The sequence below is a fragment of the Bolinopsis microptera genome, chromosome 3 (assembly GCF_026151205.1).
Source record: "Bolinopsis microptera isolate Bmic1 chromosome 3, MBARI_Bmic_1.0, whole genome shotgun sequence".
Lineage (NCBI taxonomy): Eukaryota > Metazoa > Ctenophora > Tentaculata > Lobata > Bolinopsidae > Bolinopsis > Bolinopsis microptera.
The window spans coordinates 6,986,130-7,003,347 of NC_087074.1; the positions used below are offsets into that span (position 1 = coordinate 6,986,130).

At 37.5% G+C, this 17,218-nt stretch overlaps 1 protein-coding gene across 3 annotated transcripts in view; it reads right to left on the bottom strand.

Moving 5' to 3' along the window:
• Positions 1-15,910: 15,910 nt before the first annotated feature.
• The window catches only part of LOC134813480 (nucleosome assembly protein 1-like 1), a 62,892-nt gene continuing 61,584 nt past the window's right edge, over positions 15,911-17,218 (bottom strand). For all 3 annotated transcript variants that reach the window (XM_063821278.1, XM_063821277.1, XM_063821276.1), the window contains one exon: positions 15,911-16,262. In XM_063821278.1, coding sequence (XP_063677348.1) covers positions 16,179-16,262 — 84 coding nt within the window. In that variant the 3' untranslated portion in view covers positions 15,911-16,178. The remainder of the gene's footprint in view (positions 16,263-17,218) is intronic.

The window sequence follows — 17,218 nt, forward strand, 5'->3', positions numbered from 1 at the left end:
ATGCTCATCATTAATCAAACTATAAAACAAAAACATGTTAATATCATGAAAAATATACTACCAATTGAAAGTATACTTTCAATTGGTAACATATTTTTCATAATATTAACATGTTAATATACATATTTGACGAAATCAATAAATGAAGTAGTAGCAAAATATGAATATAATATTATTGTGGTAAGTTTTGACGAGGTTTAAATCTTAAAAGTTAACAAAAATATTTTCATATTTAATTGTCATCTTGAAATCATTATATAATCTTATACAAGTTAAATAAGTGGAGATCAGGTTTGAATTAATCGTGTTCTGTACATTATGACAGTAGATATAACTACAACTTTTTTCGTTGTTTGTATTATTTCGTTTATCAAATGAATTTAATACCAAAGGCTATCTCCATCACCACCGAAGATACAGCCCATTAATTATTAGTTTAATTTTACCTTTCTACTTTAAGTTTAGGACCGGGAAAAGAGGGGCTCCAATAGAATTAGAGGGGGGCCAACATACAAAGTTACACCACTGCTTCTAAATTTGTAGTTTATATACGGACTAGTGTAACCCGGCCTACGGCCGGGATTTCACTGCCGCAGTTAAAAAGGGTAGGAGTAATTACCTGCTGAGTCAAAACCCGGATTAGGCGAGCAATTCTATTCGGAGTGCCCTCACGTATCCAATAGTATGCTTAAAAGATAGTAATTCTTAATCAATAATCAATAGAAATTAACCCTTAACACCATGCACCATGCACCACACCAGCCTATCATATTTGTGAACATGCATTACATTGTCGTATGAAAGTATGAACTCTCTCTACAGTCCAAACAGACCGTTTGAGCACTCCCTCCCCTAATAAGTTTATAGTATTACTGCGGGAATAGGCCCAAACTCAAACTTAACTTCTTTCTCGTGGATAATTAAGTCATTATTAAGCACCACATTCCATGATCATAAGGTCCGTACTCCATACAGTCTGTACCACGGCTATTACACCACATCACTCCCGTCTTGAACCGCTTTCCATTTTTATTAACCCTTATTAACTCCGCACCACACACTAATAATAAAGTATGAACTCTTTCTACAGTCCAAACACTCTGAAACAGACCCCTAATATCACTTGCGGGGCTAACCTAATTACCAACGCTACAGTAATGGAAGAGAGAGAGAGAGCGCGAACAGGGATAAAACGTGAGCCATTTTAGTGGCTCACTCCGTAATGTTGCATTTGTGTTACAAAATCATCAATTAAACCACTTACCATCAGCCGATTTAAAAAAAATTTGCTTATGGGCTTCATCAGAGTTTTGTCGGCACTATACCGAAAAAACCAGTCCCGTAACTATTACCGTTTTTTTTGTATAACCGTTCGGAAATTACACACGGACAGACAGACACACAGACAGACACACATTCTGGTGTTATTAAGTTGATACCTACTATAATGCAACAATTTAGTCTAGGCGGTCGAGACTTCAAATTGAAATTACAGAGGGCTCACGGTATTTCTACTCAAGTCTCAAACGTAATAGGAACTCTGAACATACTTTACTAAACTCTGAACATACTTTACTTAACTCTGAATATACTTTACTAAACTCTGAACATACTTTACTTAACTCTGAAAATACTTTACTAAACTCTGAACATACTTTACTTAACTCTGAACATACTTTACTTAACTCTGAACATACTTTACTTAACTCTGAACATACTTTACTCAACTCTGAAAACATACTTTACTAAACGTATTTTTTATCGCAAACACGTTTCCAAGTGGGCGCACGTTATATCTCCGCCAAAAGCACTTCAAATTTGATACGTATAAAATATGTCTATAACTTCCTTGATTATGCACTAAGTTGGCGTTCGCGTTCTCCGACCAAAATTTTGAACGGGGAATCGTTTAAGATCACTTTCGAGGCACCTAGACAAAAGCTTCGCACGCTATTGTACTTTTTATGGATAAATACGTCAGTAGCGTTTTTGAGCTTGTTATTTCCAAGTATTCCAAGTGATTAGTATAAGTGCATATTGATATATTAACTCTGAATACATTGCAAAATAATTTATCTCGATTCATGAAGTTTGAAAGAAGTTACAGCAAAATAATAATAATAATAATAAACAAAATGTAAAATGACTCGTTCGCCTCAATTTGCCGTCGACTAAATGCTTCAAAAATTTGATTTATCGAAACTCGATTAGTTGAACAGAAGACATAAAATATTATATGCCTATCTTAAAAGCTCTTCCTGTGACAATCTTCCAAAGTTAAATTGGGAAAAACGTGGTCCATCTCGTGCGAACTTTCCTAATGACCAGGGTCAGTATGTTGAATCAACATCTTCAATCTTCATGACAGTCAACATCTTCATGACAGTTAAATTCCGATCCAAAATTTGTGGTCGCCCATCTGATCGTCGGCCTAAATCCAGTTCAGATTTTGCAAATTGTTTATCGTGATCGTTACTACGATGTGTTGGAAACTAGTCATTATGTTGGCTCTTCTCTTCACAACTGGAGGTATGTTTTTCATATTTAATCCTTAAATCGTGAAAGTCTCTGTGAAACCCAAATTATATCTCAATATCGCAATTCCAAGTCACGAGTTAACAATTTTCAAAATGAGTTCATGTTTTCTTAGCCGTGTTGAATCGCTCGGCGGTGGTTAAGCCATGGGTTTGGCCATTGGCCAATTAATCATTTATAAAAGTGCCCATTGCGGTCATCATATCTTGCACATTGCACCCATATAATGGAAGTATCAAAAATTTTAAAAGTTAACAAAATTTGCCTTAGCTCAAGCTGCTGAAAAGAAAGTAGCCGAATTCCTCTTCGTTATAAATTTGTCGAGAAAAATAAATTACATGATACCCCTTATGATATCAAAAAAGTCCATTGAAGTAAAAGATTGAGGATTAGGGACAGGGACCATATCATGATGTAGTATTACCACAAATACATTTTATGTTTTAACCTATTGTTCGTTTGTAATTTTAGAACCTCGCACTCCAATTTTCAGAGACCAGTTTCCAGCTAGTTGACTCTTCCGGAGTTACGATAACAAACGAGCAGATGGGCCTATTGCTCTGGACAGGAGGTACAGTTTGTGACGATGACTTCAGTGGAAGTGGAAGCACATCGGCCACAGCCATTTGTAAGGAATTAGGATATGAGTCAAGTACCAGCTGGTTGAATAGCGACCAATGGTCCTCCTTACAATCTCGCTATAATATAAAAATAAACGATGTAATCTGCTCATCACCCACATGGTCCTCGTGTAGCTACAGTGAGTTTCAGCCTGGTTATACTGTAGGTTGTGGTCACCATGAGGATATCTTCCTAACGTGCAGGGGTCTAACTATATGCTCTCCAGGTATGTATCGCATCTCCGGCCCGTGTATACAATGTCAAGACAACACTTACAAAGCTGTTGTTGGATTTCAGGCATGTACCAATTGTCCAGAATCGTCAACTTCGAACCCAGGTTCCATAAACTGTTCCTGCGAACCAGGCAGGTTTTGGAGCTCCGGGTCGTGTACAGAATGCCGTGCCAACGCTTACAAAGCTGTTGCTGGATCACAGGCATGTACCAATTGTCCAGAATCGTCAACTTCGAACCCAGGTTCCATAAACTGTTCCTGCGAACCAGGCAGGTTTTGGAGCTCCGGGTCGTGTACAGAATGCCCTGCCAACGCTTACAAAGCTGTTGCTGGATCACAGGCATGTACCAATTGTCCTGAATCGTCAACTTCGAACCCAGGTTCCATAAACTGTTCCTGCAAACCAGGCAGGTTTTGGAGCTCCGGGTCGTGTACAGAATGCCCTGCCAACGCTTACAAAGCTGTTGCTGGATCACAGGCATGTACCAATTGTCCTGAATTGTCAACTTCGAACCCGGGTTCCATTAACTGTTCCTGCGAACCAGGCAGGTTTTGGAGCTCCGGGTCGTGTACAGAATGCCCTGCCAACGCTTACAAAGCTGTTGCTGGATCACAGGCATGTACCAATTGTCCTGAATTGTCAACTTCGAACCCGGGTTCCATTAACTGTTCCTGCGAACCAGGCAGGTTTTGGAGCTCCAGGTCGTGTACAGAATGCCCTGCCAACGCTTACAAAGCTGTTGCTGGATCACAGGCATGTACCAATTGTCCTGAATTGTCAACTTCGAACCCGGGTTCCATTAACTGTTCCTGCGAATCAGGCAGGTTTTGGAGCTCCAGGTCGTGTACAGAATGCCCTGCCAACGCTTACAAAGCTGTTGCTGGATCACAGGCATGTACCAATTGTCCTGAATTGTCCACTGCAAACCAAGGCTCCACCTACTGCTCGTGTAAACCGGGTACGTTTTGGAACCAAACCACCTGCCACAATTGCTCCCAAGGATTAGTGAGTCCACATAATACCACACAATGTAGCGAGTGTCCATTAGGTTCTACTGCATTTGAAAACGGAACAAAATGTAGCTGTCCAATAGGGACTGAGTGGAGGTGGGACAGCCCAACCAACGGCTCTTGCAAGTCTTGCCCCTTGAATAGTTACAAAAATGAACAGATGACAGGTTGCTCCACTTGCCCAGAAAATACCACATCTCCAGAACATTCTGCATATTGTATCTGTCGGTTAGGCATGTTCTGGAATAACACAGGGTGTCAAAATTGTTCCCATACCTCTGCTAGCCAACGGGGGGCTCTTCAGTGTACACCATGTCCTTCGGGATCGATAGCATCAAGCGAAGGATCCTCTTGTCAATGTCAACCTTGCCCTGCAGGAATGTCTCAAGATCCCAGTGTAAAGTCATCCTGTATATGTCCAAGAGGGAAGGTCTGGAGCTGGAGTGAGAGAGGTGAGGGGTCATGTTTGTCTCTTCCACAAAGTCTGAGTGTAGTTATAATACTGGCTGGTACAGCAGCAGTTCTGGCTGGAATTTCGTTCACTCTTGGCTTGCTTCTGTTCCGTGAGAATAGAAAGAAGAGGGAGGAGGGGCCAGTAAGAGTTCGTTACAATGCAGAGGAAGGTGTGAAGATTGATGGCCAGAAAGAAAGGGGTATCTCTGGAGGGGGCCACCCAGTAGAGTCATTTGTTGCTTGATGAGGGAGGAAATTGTGGCTCTGCATCGCAGGATGGACAAGGAAGCTTCCTGGACAGTGAGAACATCTATGATAATATATAATCGTAGACGTCTACAGTATAAAAAGTACTATTTGCATTTAATGAACTATTCATTTCGTATGTTGATTTTTTTAAATGTTTATAACTAATTATCACTCTTCTCCTCCTCATCAAGTTAATATGCATTATAACAATTTTCTTGTCAGAAAGCTTGTCATTTTACATAGTAAATTTCTGCATACCTATGGTTGAACGAAAATACAATAATAATACGTCATAAGATAACGTTTTGTTGAATTTACTTGCAGAACATATTATTCAATTAACGAAATTTAAAAAAAAGTCCTTGTGATTGTTCATTGTTTTCTAAAAACTTTTTTTTGATCTATCATTGATTTCAGGTTGCAGGTGAACACGTGAGTGCTGAGTTTACTCAGACATTAAACTGCTAGGTGAGTCGAAAGTGAAACTCCTAATGAGTGGACAGAAGACATGAACAGCATACATAAATCATGATTAAATTAATATGTTTTAGTATCGAATACGCTTTAATATAAAACATACATATCGGACCTTAACCTTACGAGGTACTTTGTTGTGACTAGAGATGATTTAATCTGAAAATATCAGTATTTTTCGTCTAGTAATCAAAGTGATATTATATCCGCCATATTTGAACCTAAGAGACTCTCGATGATTTACCCAGTTTGATTGATGATTCCAAAATATGTACCGACCAATGAACTGCTCTCAAATCAAGAGTTAAGGATTTCCATTTCACATATTTTAAATTACATTTGAATTAAATTTTTGACAATGATCGATCTAACACTTTACAGGATGCGAATCGGCTGCTTTTGTAATTCTAGAGCACCAAAGAATTCCTGTCAAGTGGATAGTTCTGCTTGGGGTAGGGGGGTTAGGTTTGGATCGGATATCAGGACTAGGATATTTGAAGATGCACTTATCTTCAATTCTAGACCATCTAACATTGGTATCTATGTTCTGCACTTGTTCATCATGTTTTGTCTAATTGGTATGATTTTAACAAGCTCGAAAGAGTCCAATGAGATTGATAGGTTTATTCATCCCAGTAGATTCTACTTTAATACCAGTAAGGCCTTCCCACTTGTGTCTCATATTAATTGTGCATACCTGTATATCTTTGGTTTTGCAATTAAGAACTTCATCTTTACTCAGTACCAAAGACTCAGTCGGAGATACCGAGTTGAAAGGCTGACTGCCGCTAATATAGTGTTTGGTGCAGTAACTAGCACATCTAGGCAAGTTCTGAGTATGTCGATTTTACTTCTATTGACCTTAAACTTCTTGCTTATTGCAATATCAAACCCTAGTATGCTTAATCCCGGCCCTAATCACATATCAGTCTATTATCAGAATGTTCAAGGCTTGATACCGTTTTCTCAACTTAACAGTAAGCAACCTCATCTTGATAAATCCAAAATATATGAACTTAATGCACATATTGAAGATTCACATCCTGACGTTATTCTGCTTACAGAGACTTGGCTTAAAAACTCTGTAATGGATAGAGAGGTCATTCAAAGCTCTAACTATGAAGTATTTAGAAATGATCGCTCAAAAGTATCACATCCACCTTATGATAACAATCCGAAAAAATATAGGAAAAACGGTGGAGGAGTCTTGATAGCAATCAGATCTGATATTCAAGCTGAAATCAAAAGACTGTCTGTACGTAAGGGGTCCGAAATGGCCGCTATTGAAATAAACATAGGTGAAAGTAAATACATTTTTTGTGTGGTTTACAGAGTCGGAACTTTAGGAACAGTAAGCCATGAAAGTATTGCCAGTACAATCAAGTCTTTCTACTCAAGCAAACGCCCTAAAAACTTTTCATCGTTGGTGATTTTAATCTCAATGGAGTAGATTGGTTTTCTGAGGACGGAATTGTTACACCTTCTAGTTTAATTGAAGAGGACTTCATTACAACATTCCATAACTTTGATCTAGATCAATGTATAAGTAGTCCTACACATGTTAAGGGTAACATACTAGACCTTCTTTTGAGTAATTGTAAAAATTTAGTAAGAGATCTTACGGTATTGAAGGGTCACGGTGCTTGCAAATCTGACCATTATCCAATAGCTTTTAAAGTTGCTACAAAAATCACTTATTCTAAATGTCCTAAAAGAAAGATTCTCAACTTTAAGAAGGCAAACTGGACGGCCATTAACGAAGACTTGAATTCTATTGACTGGAATGATATGTTTTTAAAGCTAGGAGATCCTGAATATTGTTGGCTTGCCTTAAAGTCTGTAATATCGAATAGTATCTCAAAGCATATCCCAACTATTACTTTAAAGTTAGCATATAGAAATCCCTGGTTTGACTCAGAGGCCCATGAGGCATACTTGAAGAAAAAAAGAGCTCATGAAAAGTGGAAACTAACCGGCCAACAAAAGGATTATTTTAAGTTTTGCTCACTAAGAACACAGTTCAAAAATCTATCTGATCAGAAGATGAACGATAATCTATATAACGATGATGACCCTGCATTGATCTCAAAGAAATTCTGGTCGCATGTAAAATCCTCTTCAAAGAATTCAAGAATACCGGATAGGATGTACCTTAGAGAAACATACAGAGAATCTCCATTAGACAAAGCAAATATGTTCAATCAGTATTTCTCAGAACAATTTTCTGACGAATCTAAGTATGATATTGATATTGATTGGAGAAGTGATACTGAATTCGACTTAACTTTCTGTACAGAGAATATAAAACATCTCTTAAGGAACATTAATTCTAACAAAGCTTGCGGCCCTGACGGTATCCATGGTAAGATACTGAAGAACTGTGCTGGTAGTCTCGCTTGCCCACTTTCAATTTTATTTGAGATATCATATAACTCCGGTATTATTCCAACTGAATGGAAGCTGGCTCACGTAGTTCCGGTTCACAAGAAGGGTAGTAAGGAGGACATTGAGAATTATCGGCCGATTTCCCTAACTAGTCTTATAATGAAAACATTTGAACGCCTTATTAAACAGGAACTCTTGAATAAAATAATGCATCTTCTTGATGATAGACAGCATGGATTTCTTGGAGACAGATCTTGTACCACAAATATGATTAACTTTATTGACAGTGTCACGCTATCCCTCAATGACTGTTCGACTATAAGTGTAGACATCATTTACTTTGATTTTGCTAAGGCCTTTGATTCTGTAAATCATGATCTTATTCTTAAGAAACTTAAACTCGTCTTTAATATAGAAGGAAGGCTACTCAAATTCCTAACCAACTATCTTAGTGAACGGGAACAATGTGTTTTAGTTGATGGTAGACATTCAGAGATCAAACCTGTTTTGTCTGGAGTTCCTCAAGGCTCCGTCCTAGGTCCCATTCTATTTGTCTTATTCATAAACGATCTTCCCATGAGATTAAGTTCAGGCACAAATTTGGTACTTTATGCTGATGACACGAAAATATGGAGTCCTATTAAATCATACAACGATTATTGCACACTTCAGAATAACATAAATGAACTTAATTCTTGGAGCATAGAAAATAAGATGCGATTCCATCCATCAAAGTGTAAAACTAAAGTCCTCTCTATTCCTGGAAAGAAATTCAGCAGTAGGATATTACCTATTCCATTTATCAGATTTCAATATTTGCTCGGTAATACTTTCTTAGATTACACCAGTACGGAAACAGATCTTGGAGTCGTTATAAATCAGGGCTTTCGTTTTGAAGAACACATAACTAAAATATTGTCCAAAGCTAACCAAAAATTTGGGCTGCTGAAACGCACTTGCTCATTTGTCCATGATGTGAGACGAAGAAGAAATTTATACTTTGCACTTGTTAGAAGTCAATTTGAACACTGTTCCCAAATCTGGCGTCCATTTAATAAAACACAACTAGATAAGATGGATGCTTTTCAAAAAAGGTGTATTAAGTGGATTTTTGATGAGGAATTCACAAGCTATCAGTCCTTTGAAAACTATACTTACAAATGTCATCAATTGAAAATCCTTCCTCTCAGCAAGAGGTTTGAATTGAATGACCTGACCTTGTTTCACAAAATAGTCAATGGTGTATGCACACAAGAGCTTCCTAATTACTTACAACTATACAAAGGAAGCACACGCTTAAGATCATGTCACCATGACAGCCTAAGTTATGTAACGACTCTTGTTCAAACACAGTGTAATAGCAGTCTCCTTAAGAAATCATTCTTTTATCGGACACATCTGCTCTGGAATAAACTTCCTCTCGAAATAAGAGACCATAGCTGTCCTGATATCTTCAAGGCCAAACTTAAGGATCACCTATGGTCGGAAATGCTACCCACAGATCCAAACGATAGTCACGCTGAATTCTACCTGTCTGATAATGATTAGATGCATCTCATTTCTCCCAATGCCAATTCTCTAATCTAAAATAACCGATCCAAACTATTTAAGGGGTTAGGGGTGGGTTGGGTTGTGGGTTGGGTTTTTAAAAGTATTGTATGATATAATCTATTTCATTAAAAAGTTAACAAATTATTAACATTATGATATTTTATGCACGCTGTATTTTATTATTGCACAATCATCTCTATTACTATATATCTTACATTTATATGTGTTGATTGTATGAAATGTTTTGTCAGGGACCATATTTTGTAGGTGTAATTTTTGCACGAACTACGTTCTGGTTTCCCGTCATTATAGTACATAGAAATCACTTTTTGACCGTGTTATTTTCATGCAATTACATTGATGTATGTACTATTTTGAAAAGATTTTCAATAAAAAAAAATAAAAAAAACTTGCTCAGCAGTAAATCGTAAAAGCCGATTAAAATAGTTTTTTAGTTATCAGATATTTTCATATTTGATTTAGTCATCTTGAAATCATTATATAATCTTATACAAGTTAAATAAGCGGAGATCAGGTTTGAATTAATCGTGTTCGGTACATTATGACAGTAGATATAAGTACAACTTTTTTCGTTGTTTGTATTATTTCGTTTATCAAATGAATTGAATACCAAAGGCTATCTCCATCACAACCGAAGATACAGCCCATTTATTATTAGTTCAATTTTACCTTTCTACTTTAGGACCGGGAAGAGAGGGGCAACAATAGAATTAGAGGGGGGGGGCAACATACAAAGTTACATCACTGCTTCTAAATTTGTAGTTTATATACGGATACCTACTATAATGCAACAATTTAGTCTAGGCGGTTGAGACTTCAAATTGAAATTACAGAGGGCTCACAGTATTTCTACTCAAATAGGAACTCTGAACATACTTTACTGATTTGATTGATTGGGAACTGGGTTTTACTACCCCAGTTAATGTTTACTAAAATAGATATTGAACAGCAATTTAATAAGATAAAAATCGTACCAGCGTACTTTAAAATCTGTATGATTCCTGAAATTTAAAGTAGCTATGACCGTTAAGAGTTAAATATATTGTTTATATTCCCCATCATGGACTAGTGGCTCAACAAAACTGCGTCGGAAATTAAAGCTCAGCTAAAGCCTGAAGACTATTCAGTCTTGTTTAGAAAATAACTACAGCTACCAATATGTCCCTCACAAACATGGTCCAAAACATATCAAAACAGCACACGAAACACACACTCAAAAAAATTTGTCAACCGTTGCTCTCATCGGCACAATAACAAATAAATTTGCCCGTTCTTTATGTAAAACTTTTTGGTCGGTTCTGCAAGTGCCCGCTTCTTCATGTCCTGTACCAGATCTTTCCGGAGCTTCCTCTGTTCTACAGACCGATCAGGGCTCAAGAAAACTGTCTTAAACTTCTCACTCTGCCGCAGGTTCCTGGCATTCCTCAGAATCTGATCAACGATGAGCGAGTTTGAGGTAATAACTTTAACTGGTCGCGTTGAGTCAACCGTTTTCTTTTTTCCTATTCTCTGAGCCTCTACTTTTGGCTTTATGCCAATAGTTTCCAGAACTTCACTGACTTGAGATTCGAGCTTCTCTTCTTTTTCCTCAGGCAGACCGAAGATAAGAAGGTTCCTGCTGCGGTCCTCCTCTGCAACAATAGTCTTGACTACAGACGTCAATGCTTCTGGGCTGATTACTGGAGACTGTGCTGGAAAACTTTGAACGATAGAGCTGTAAGATTGGAACTCCGCTTTCACTGAATCAGCAACTGAACTTGACACAGTTTTCTTCATCGCTTCAAGTTGCTCAGTCTTGCAAGCTGATAGCTCGGCCTGAACACTGATAACCTGCTCTTGCTTCTCAATTAACTGACCCTGAAGTCTGGTCAACACATTCTTATACGCTTCAACGGTCTCCATAAGATAGTTCGTATACTCAAAAGATCGACCACACACATCGACAACCTCCGGCTTATTCAGTCTGTTGAAGTTCTTAGCGTCCGCAATGTCCTTTAACTTTCCGTACGGCTTGCCAAATTTCTTCAGAGTCTCTTTGCTCCAGGTGAACATCTCATTCCACATGTAATTGATACTTTCCAAGTCCAAATCTGCCATCGTAAAGATCAGCACAACAAGCTAGCAGCGCAGTAGCGGTGCAATTATCAAGAGATAAGCAGTGCGATAACGAGAGCTAACAAATTTAAAACGGCAGTGAGAGTGTATTATACATTTATCACATGCCTTCTCATGCGATATCAAAACTTTCGCCCACGAGGCTTGCCGAGTTAGCGAAAGTTTCGATATTTCCCGAGGCTTGCCGAGGGTTATATCGACATTTTCAATCACGAGGCTTGCCGAGTTTTGAAAATGTTGATATCGCATGAGAAGGCATGTGATTAATGTTTTATCACACTTTCTTTGGAGCCAAATTTGGCCGGGAAAGCAGAATTTGATCAAACGTTAGTTATAAATCTCACCAAAGCAAACTAGACATGTCGAACTTATTTATGTTTGTAATGTTCAAGCTATATCATATATAGCTCTCGATGAGTTAGTATTTCAGATATCGAAGATACAATACGTACAATTAAGATCTCACGTGCTCATCACATTTATGACACAGTGAATGCTGTATGCCGCGCAATTTGCTTTCTACTGATAAGTGGTACGTAGTGCATTGAATATTATACATTTATCACATGCCTTCTCATGCGATATCAAAACTTTCGCCCACGAGGCTTGCCGAGTTAGCGAAAGTTTCGATATTTCCCGAGGCTTGCCGAGGGTTATATCGACATTTTCAATCACGAGGCTTGCCGAGTTTTGAAAATGTTGATATCGCATGAGAAGGCATGTGATTAATGTTTTATCACACTTTCTTTGGAGCCAAATTTGGCCGGGAAAGCAGAATTTGATCAAACGTTAGTTATAAATCTCACCAAAGCAAACTAGACATGTCGAACTTATTTATGTTTGTAATGTTCAAGCTATATCATATATAGCTCTCGATGAGTTAGTATTTCAGATATCGAAGATACAATACGTACAATTAAGATCTCACGTGCTCATCACATTTATGACACAGTGAATGCTGTATGCCGCGCAATTTGCTTTCTACTGATAAGTGGTACGTAGTGCATTGAATATTAATATATTTATTGAGCATGGGACTTGTACTTATTGGCGTCTAGAATATTCCGCCACGATCGGCACGTCTTATTAATCACAAATTATATCCTGCATATTAATCGGTGTGAGGTTATTTTATACTTGATCATTATTACCGAAAATATACAATGTATAGAACATCCGTTCAAGTGTTGATTAAATACATCAGAGTCCTTATCATAAATGTGTATCTGCGATAAGGTGAAAGTATTTCCTAGTTCTTGTATTTAAATAGAGTTGTGGAGCTATAATTAGTGTCTATAATCTATCAGTCCACATTATACACCACACGCCCTAATTCACATCCAAAATTTTATAGTCCGTTTTGATTCTTGACTGTCTGTTATTTCAGAATGATTTAATCAATGCAACTTGTAATCGTTGACTCAGAATTTTATCGAGTATTCTGCTTAGTTCTTAGTCAGTATTCATCTTTACTTGCCATAATTTGCCATTATTTGGAGCCTAATTTGGCCGGGAAAGCAGAATTTGATCAAACGTTAGTTATAAATCTCACCAAAGCAAACTAGACATGTCGAACTTATTTATGTTTATAATGTTCAAGCTATATATAGCTCTCGATGAGTTAGTATTTCAGATATCGAAGATACAATACGTACAATTAAGATCTCACGTGCTCATCACATTTATGACACAGTGAATGCTGTATGCCGCGCAATTTGCTTTCTACTGATAAGTGGTACGTAGTGCATTGAATATTAATATATTTATTGAGCATGGGACTTGGACTTATTGGCGTCTAGAATGTTCCGCCGCGAGCGCGTTTGATACGTTATTACATCCTGCAAATCAATCGATGTGAGGTGATTCTAATACTTTATTTCTATTAGATATTTTTAAGGTCATTAAAACTGTAGAGTGTAGATGCAGTATAATGTATAGAACATCCTTTTAAGTGTTGATTATACATCACAGTCCTTATCGTATAATCTGTATCACTATCTGCGATAAGGTGAAAGTATTTCCTAGTTCTTGTATTTGAATAGAGCTGTGGGGTCATAACTAGTGTCTATTTATCAGTCCACATTATACACTACACACCCTGATTTACATCAACAATTATATCGTCCGTCTTGATTCTTGATTGTCTGTTATTTCAGAATGATTTAATCAATGCAACTTGTAATCGTTGACTTGGAATTTTATCGAGTATTCTGCTTAGTTCTTAGTCAGTATTCATCTTTACTTGCCATTATTTGCCATTATCTGCTTCGAGCTAGAAATTATCTGAACTGGAAATGATCAGAACATTTGTAATATTCAAATGTATCTCTTCAACATTTTAGAACGCAGTACTCCACCAGCCTATAACCACCCTGGTCATGGCCAGGTAGTTCACTGTTACCAATATTGAATTGGTCTAAAGAATGGCAGCACATTAATCATCGGACCTGTTTGCCCCAGTGCCCAGACTAACTTATAACCAGATTAGCTGATTAAGTTACGTCATTCGTCCCTTGATATATTTATATAGATAATAAATTTTATAGGATGTTTTTATTGCACTTATTTGCACTAACTAAAATTCAGTTAAAACTGGTCCTGGGATAGAATTTTCGCTCTTTATTGTACAGAATCTATAAGTCTCTTTATCAGTCTGTTTATAGATCAGCCACGAATTTCGCAAGCTAATCTAGGCGAAACCGGTTTGGAAAAGCCAAGTATAATTTCTGCACAATTTCTATATGGAATATGGCTCAAAGAAGTGATCAGAGGGGGTTAAAATTGAGGTCTGAAATGGCTGAAATCTGGCTTTGTTTTGTGTGTTTTCTTCCTTCGAATTGATCAAACATCGTTTAGTGTTTACTACTTTTTGTGAGGGTGACTGTAGTTTGTTCTGACACTTCCTTTTTAATTTCAAGTAAGCGTTTAAGGAAATTAATGAGCCTGATTGATTGTATCGCTGACAAGTACCAAAACTTTGTGCAACTTTCAAGTCTGCTTGTAAACTTTGATCTCGTTTTCAGTGACCTTTAAGTCACTTAAAGCTCGTACAAGCCAGGGAGTTTTTACTTTGTTTCATCATCCGAAGCCTAATTAGGCTTTGAACTATGAAGTGCAATAAAAAGGGAACAGCTTGAAAAAGTTTAACAACAAAAAAATGTATTTCGCTTAACGCATCTCAAACACAAGGAAATATTTTCAAAACCAGGTATAAATATAAATTTTTCCTTATCCTGGAAAGTTTATCTGATCATTGCATTAACGGTCATAGACTACTTCAGGTTGTTGATTTAAATCTTTATCTAAATCAGTACCTCACAGTAGTAGAACAGTTGTTGAGAGTGGGCTCCTTGTTCCTATGGGAATATCGGGCTCTCTCTCAGCAACTAATTGATATTTCATGCCCCCGGGTGAGAGCCAGTGCTCCCCATCGCGGCATGTAATATCAATTCTGCTTTCCTGCCAAATTTGGCTCGAAAGTGTGATAATATCAAATATGACGGCAGTGAGAGTGTATTATCAAATACTAAACTCTGAACATACTTTACTTAACGTATTTTTACCGTATACACGTTTTCAAGTGGTCCGGTAATGTTTGGATTGATTTTAAATTTATTTTCATTGGCTGACCTTAGGGGTCGTCCACATATTACGTAATCCTTTTTAGGTCAATTTTTAACCCCCTTCCCCCTCCGTAATCATTTTTACATATAGCTATTGTGTCAAAATTACACTAGCGTAATCCGTTGGAAACTTTCCACCTCTGTATCATAACTGATGCATCAATTCATTCCACATAGAGACAGTTTGCTATGTAACCAAAGAGCTGTACAGGCAGAGTTACGTATTACACTCATGACTTAATATTAATTCTTTACTTTACTCTCACATCAGTAAGCTTACGTAACACATTTATCTTCTAACTAAGAATAATATCCGATACATCTCTTCATCCATCAGTGATCATTAAATCTCGACAGAAAATGGCCGCCTGTCACTATTGGTACGTTATCTGCAATATTTAATGAAGAAGACTTCTAATCGAACATATTCTAAGATAACCGGTCATGCGCACTCGGTTGAAACTGTCTAGGCGGTTTATTTTGGTAAGTTGCGACATTGCGCGGCTCAGCACACGCGTGAATAGTGTTGACGTTATTAACTTTCATAGCTTGTAAGAGGTCGTTTTGTCACAAAGCAAAACGGTTCGGCACTTTCGCGGGTTTGCAAAGCCGCGCGGGTCTGTGGAAAGATACGAAGTGTTCACCATCCGAACGAACAATAATCTCATAATTATAGAACAATATTTGTATTAAAAACTGAATCAAATAAAGGTCTCACTATGAGCTTCCATTTCAGCCGATTGACTTAAAAGGTTTTAAAGAAAATCGTTCCAGGATTTTTATGGTGTGAACAAAGCGTCAGTTTCAAAACACTCAAATAAATTACATTAAAAAAGAAATCGTAAAAATATAATGCAGTTTTAGCGGAATTGAAACGGGTAATGTAGAAAAGAAAGGTGTTGTGAGGTTATTGCTGCTTGCACTCCTCCTTCTGTACATCCGTCACGGTTTCGTTAGCCACGATGTTTTCGTTATTCTCGCATTCTTCGTCCTTAAAATTGAGAAACGAATGAGATAACATTTTATTAGATCACGCTAAAGAAATGATAGTAACCAGTGTTTAGGAATGGGGTTCATCATGTTTCTGAAAGTTTAGGCCGGGGTAAGAGTTTAGGGACCCTTATTCGGGTGTTATACTGGTTTTATAATGGTTATAATGGTTTCACCAGTCAAGTTGTGGCTAAAATCGTTTAACATAAAATATGTGCTCTATCCTGTCGAGACGGTTTACTGCTACATCTCGTAACTCATTATGAGAATTCAACTTGTCGAAATGCTTGCTACTTATACTCATTGAAACATTTTATACAATGTGACCGTTAAAAATGTAACGAAAGTAGTACTTCCTTCACTTCTAATCTTATCAGCAATATTCAGCGATGTATAATTTTCAGTAAAGATTATTGCTAGCTACAGTACTAAGATTTAATACTGATATCCCTTTCGGTGACAAACGAATCAGCCTCAGATCTGGTGCAACTTAGAACATAAAACCATAAATCGAGCAGCTCTACTCGATTCTAGGATTAGCTTAGAAAACCCTGGCCTATATAATCAGGGTGAGCATTAGCGGGTGAGTCCCGTTTTAGGAAACTTGCACCGTGCGTGGGAAAGGCGTGCAGTCAAAACTTGATGCTAAATCACACAAGTAAGCGGGCACATCTGCTTATAATTATAGACGGTCCACCTCTGGGATACCGAAAGGGGAGCCACATCAAATACCTCACAAATTGGAGAGGAACTCAACAGTTAACAGTATTCAGTTGGACATATCTACACCCAACTGTATGACCTGGGTTATTTTCACTCTACGTTCACAAGAAGCTTTAAGCCTTGTACATTGTACGATCGTACAAGATGATCGTGGTATGTTTTCCAAAGATTGCAATTTTGTTACTAATTAGATTTGAATTTTGACTGCAAATACAAGGGTATTAAATGTATTTT